The sequence below is a fragment of the Etheostoma cragini genome, chromosome 5 (genome assembly GCF_013103735.1).
Source record: "Etheostoma cragini isolate CJK2018 chromosome 5, CSU_Ecrag_1.0, whole genome shotgun sequence".
Classification (NCBI taxonomy): Eukaryota; Metazoa; Chordata; class Actinopteri; order Perciformes; family Percidae; genus Etheostoma; species Etheostoma cragini.
In genome coordinates, this window is record NC_048411.1 from 437,853 (window position 1) to 443,250 (window position 5,398).

Sequence of the window (5,398 nt, forward strand, 5' to 3'; positions counted from 1 at the left end):
TATAGACCTTAGTGGTCCCCAATACTGTATCTGAAGTCTCTTTTATATAGACCTTAGTGGTCCCTAATACTGTATCTGTAGTCTGGATCTTTGAGGAGGCAAGGGGGGGGGGGGCTTGGTTTACACCGATCACCATTCCTAGCCCCTGGGGGGCCATTGGCAGGCTAGGGGAACACATATGAATTTAAAAAAAACTCAGAGTTAAATTTTCATGACATGGGACCTTTAAAGGACTACGTGTGATTTGCCCTATTTCAACAAATGGTGGCATATTCCTTTTCCACAGTAGACATTTTGACTTGTAATAGTCGTATATTAACATCAACGATGGCTCTTTTCTATTCCACATATCCCAATAACAAGTGCCAGTATGACAGTGAGTCAGCATGAACAATACCAGGACCCTGAAAGCTAAAATTATTCACACCTGTGCTTTTCCTACTGGGACGTGAAAGAGTTCTTCTGTGAGCAACGCCTGTGCTTGTTTTGTACCAATTGTCAATGGAAAATTTCATATAAATGACAACAACCTGTCAGACCACATGGGGGCAACATTTGTACTACAATGTTTTTTCCCAATCATTTACACAGACTAGACTTTTCATAATCTTCCCAACTTTTGGTATGATTTGGTACTGATAATCCAGAGATAGATATTCATGTATTAAACATATCCCACCTGACAGGTTTCCAACAATGGTCCAAGCCACCTGCTCTACGGTTGAGACATCTGTTGAATACAGAAGATAAAGTTAGTTTTCATCATTAGTGTTTTTCTTGATGGAATAAACAGCATAAAGAACCACTACACGTGCCATTAATGAAACATTTTCAAGTTATTTTAGGATAAACTGGTCATGAAAAATCTCTTGCTAAGGGTTCAACTCTTTATTTAAGCCAGATTTCCTTATTTGAGCTGAGGTTAGACTTTTTGTAACGCACGCAGCTAGTGGGACAGCCACAGTGAGCTTATAAACTGAACAGCCTTCACGCCAAAGGAACAATGAAAAAGTGGTCTTGTTTTGATCCCCACCTTGATTTATCCAATCAGCTGACAAGGCACTTGTGAGGACAGCTTGAATGCCTCGGATGCGAGAGCTACACTGAAGACAATCAAATGCATTGTCTTGATGGCCATCTGTAATTTGAGCAAATTCAGCTCAAATCATTTCAAGAATTAAAAATGTGTCTGATTGCATATTGTTATAGTGTCTGTAATAATTCCTGGATACATATTTAAAAGCTGCCTGTATTGTGTTCAAAAGGTTACACCATTTGTCTACAACTGATTAAGATTTTGCATTCACATAGTTCATTCCCAGAATAATTTAATACAGTGAGCTTGTAATTATCAAAACAGTAATTTATTTGAACCGAACACTCATCAAAAGCCTGGGGGGAGGGGGGGGGGGACTAAACTGTGGATTAGGTTTCCTCCAAATTGACTTAAAGTTAACCCCCACCAACACTCCAACCAAAAATGAAACTGCAACTTGCTACATTCTGCTTCTTCAATAACAGGAATAAAATATAAATGCATAAACACTGAGCACCTCTTTCTGTTTCCTTGATGGCTTCTAGTACTTGGAGACTCTTGCCAGACAAGGAAAGGGGACATTTGTAAGCGTATAGGTCAATGTAGCGTTTCACCATATTCTAACAGTCAAAGAGTGGTTTGAGCCCATTGAGCCACTTTCCCTTCCACCTGGTTGCATTAGTGCATTTTGGATGCAACATTGCATGTTGTGCAGAGATGCGTGTTGGTAAAGAGAAGTGTCTGAACAGTATTGAAAAATGTAACTCAGTACAAAGAAAAGTGTGTGCCCAACTGTAAAACACTCGAACAAATCCCGAACAACAGACCAGCCACGCAACGTTAAACGGCAGGTTCAGCCAAGGCAGACGTTTTGTCTGTGGCAGAAAAACATTTAGACAAGGAGTCAAGACTGTGCGCAGCAGGACAAGAGTCTGCTGCTCTGTGCCCTCCACTTTCCATCACCAGGGTCCCTCCCCGCTCCCCCTAGACCTGGAGAACTCCCGTTGTGTAATCTGGATGCAGCGGTTTATTGATGCAACTACTTTTCTTTTTGCATCACTTCTTTTTCTGGGTTTGTGTGCTTTTCTTTTTGCATTGTTTCTATATTTGCAAAGCATTTATGTATTTGGTTGTGTTGTATGAATTTGCAGCGTGTTTGCTAAATGCTTGGCTTGTGTTGTCAAATGGTTAATTTGTATGGGTAATTAATGAGTAAAACACATGAAGAGGAAAAGGAAACTAAGCGTACATAAAGACACAGAATTTGTCCTCTGCATTTAAGCCATGCTATTTATGGTTTTCAGTCATGGGACTGTCGCAGAGACATCTTTTACAACCTTACAATACATACAGACTGCAAGTCCTAGACACATGTGACAGGCACCCACTGCTATATTTTAATCATTTAAGTGTATTTATTTCAACTAGCTAGCAGGCTAGAAACACATATTTATGAGCTATTGCGTTATTATTGTGTAAATAAAGAAATGTCACAAAAACAGATTTTCAGATGTTTTGGGCTCACTCTTTCTGAATCATGAAGTTCTGAATGCATGGGGATATTTTTGCACTGATTTTAGACCTGGTTTTTCCTGGTCTGTGGTGGAATTGTTTTCTGAAACTGCAAAATAGCACCAGGGAACACGCCTCTTCTTTCTTTACCGACGTGAGGCTGTGGAGGAAAGGGGGGCAGAGGGACTGCAGGGTTAGCTACCGGAGATGGTTTTGCCTTTTCTGCACACCAAATGCCGTGGATGCCCTCCACCTGCCAGCTTTACTCACGCTGAGTTTTTAAAATCTGGTGGATGCACACAACTCGATTATACTATTGGCGATCGTTTGGAGCCAAAATCTAAATCTAAATTCAGTTAATTGCACAGCAGAAAACATAGGGCCCATGGAGTGTAAAAACATAGAGGGAGAAATGTATAGCCATGACACATCTATTAAGTTTTCTGAGTTGTGACTGACTGGGACCGACTTTAGCATTCCATCTTCATAAACGCTGCATTTAACAGTCCATCTTCATAAACGCTGCATTTAACGGTCCATCTTTATAAGCGCTGCACTACTCTACACTACTTGGAGGCAACGGAGGTGTAGTTGGAGTGTAGCTGACAAACATCAAGCATTAAATTAGGCAGAACAGGAAATAATAATAATAATAATAATTAAAGTGAAATTAGTTACCAAAGTCTGATCAGGTGCTACTTGAATGATGAACTGGTATGCAGGCATCACACAATGTTGCAACACTAGTCTGCTCATTTCTCCGTCCTCAGAGATCGGTTCCGGGAGCATGGTGAAAGCATCTTCCATGCGCTCGTCTGACAGGTTCAGCAACTGTCCAAAAAATAAATAAAACATGCAGGTAAAAACATACATACATACATACAACATACCGTATAACGTCCTACTATCAAATTCTCACCTGCTTTAGACTTACAGTGAATCCATGACAGGTACAATGAATTAAAATGGAAAGTACCTGCCCTTGTTCACTTTCAACCCCAACTATACAGATCGAAGGCCAGTTGCCCGCGCACACACACAATGTCTGCAGTCTATTAAAAAGTGGTGAATTTATAGCTCACAGCAAATTATTACAATGTAGTGTATGTATTCATATCAAAAGCTGTCCAAACTGCTCCAAATGCACCAAATGCTGAGGGAAAGTAAAAGAGCAACATAGAGAGCCCATGATGAGAGTGCAGCAACTCCAGTTTACTCACACCTTTAAAAGACTAACTCTTTTTTTAACCTGGACCCTATATTTTCATGTTTTTGTTTATGTAATGGGAACAACATTTTGAAAGTTTTTGGTCCAGTATAAAGCAAAACTAGCCACAATGCAATGTTATTGTGCAATGGAGCAATCTTCAATTTTGTCAGCAGAAGATTTTAGTTTTTCCTCAAACTACTGCTCTGTGTGTCCGACAACATTATAGAAAGAATCCCTACAGAGTAAGATCCTTTTTGTTTAACATGAAAAAATATAATAAATTGCTATCAGCAAACCACCATACTCCAATTAAATAAACAGTAATTAATCATCGTAAAACCCACTTCAATCAAAGTCAACAGAATTTTACCACAGTTCCAAAGATAACCACTCGGTGAAAAACCACACGGATTCCCCCATTTACACAAATAAAAATGTGTTGGCTCTCTACACGCTTAAAGTATTGTTTATTCAAACACAGTCTAAGAAAATTGGCGATGAAGATTTTGGAGCCGCTTCTGGTGAAGCAAAAAGAACCTTACTCTTTAACAAAAGGTCTGTCTCGTTAGGGATGCTTGGTCCTCGGAACGCTTATCTGTTCCATTTTCTAAGCACAAAGGGACATTTGGAAAAATGGAGGTGGAAATGGATTCAAATATGCAAATTTTATACTTTTTCTCCACCTTGCCAATTAAAAAATTGAATCGATATGTTTTTCAAATTTTCTGTTTTAATCAGAGGATCAGAAATTCAGAAAATTACGAAATCGCATCTGGGCTCAAATAACTCAATACAGCAATGATATCTTCTTCCTCGTTCCGCCTAGCTATGCCCCCCCCCACCAAAAAATAAAAAAATAAAATTAAAATTGAGCACAGCAGCCATACAAGTTGATGCGTCCCTTCCCTTCCTAGTCTTGCATAATCAAGCTTGTCACAATTTGAGGCAGAAACGCTTAATGTCAGATAACGTCCATATTAATAGGACTTTAGGGTTAGATTTTTAACAGTTTTCAGTGGTTATGAGGAGAAATATGACACCACATAAACTAAACTGTGTCGAACCAACTTCATTGAACTGTGGAAAAAGACAAACACTTACATCATCCACTCTCCATAGGTCGTTGCCCAAGCCGTCAGTCTGACCATAAGTGATTGCTTTCTTTAGGAAATCAGTCCCACTGCCAGCATCCTGGAAAACAGAAAATAATCCTAATCAACATCTCAAAATAAGTGCCAGCTGACCTTGGAAGAAGACCCAGAGCCTGAACACAGGACACTTCATTTCATAGAGTCCTGATGAACACAGTACTTACACTGTCAGTGTCCTGCAAAACTGCAACAAGCAATCGAATGTATTCCGCTGCAGCTTTGAGTGTGTCCACTTTACTGGGCTTCCGGTCAGGTCGCATTAGTGGCACCATTCGCTTCAAGCGGGAGAACATGTGGTTCAAGTTCCTGATCTGCGCAGAAAAGTAGCTGGAGTTTCATATACAGACATACATACATACACACACATACACATATATATATATACACATATATATATATATATACACACACACACACATATATATATATATATATACACTCACCGGCCACTTTATTAGGTACACCTGTCCAACTGCTCGTTAACACTTA

The 5,398-nt window shown here is 39.6% G+C and overlaps 1 protein-coding gene across 3 annotated transcripts in view; it reads right to left on the bottom strand.

Moving 5' to 3' along the window:
• Positions 1-5,398, bottom strand: part of figla (folliculogenesis specific bHLH transcription factor) — a 7,498-nt gene that overhangs the window by 1,226 nt on the left and 874 nt on the right. For all 3 annotated transcript variants that reach the window (XM_034872818.1, XM_034872816.1, XM_034872817.1), the window contains 4 exons: positions 5,074-5,220; positions 4,860-4,949; positions 3,227-3,379; positions 680-730 (listed from right to left, as the gene is read on the bottom strand). In XM_034872818.1, coding sequence (XP_034728709.1) covers positions 716-730; positions 3,227-3,379; positions 4,860-4,949; positions 5,074-5,220 — 405 coding nt within the window. In that variant the 3' untranslated portion in view covers positions 680-715. The remainder of the gene's footprint in view (positions 1-679; positions 731-3,226; positions 3,380-4,859; positions 4,950-5,073; positions 5,221-5,398) is intronic.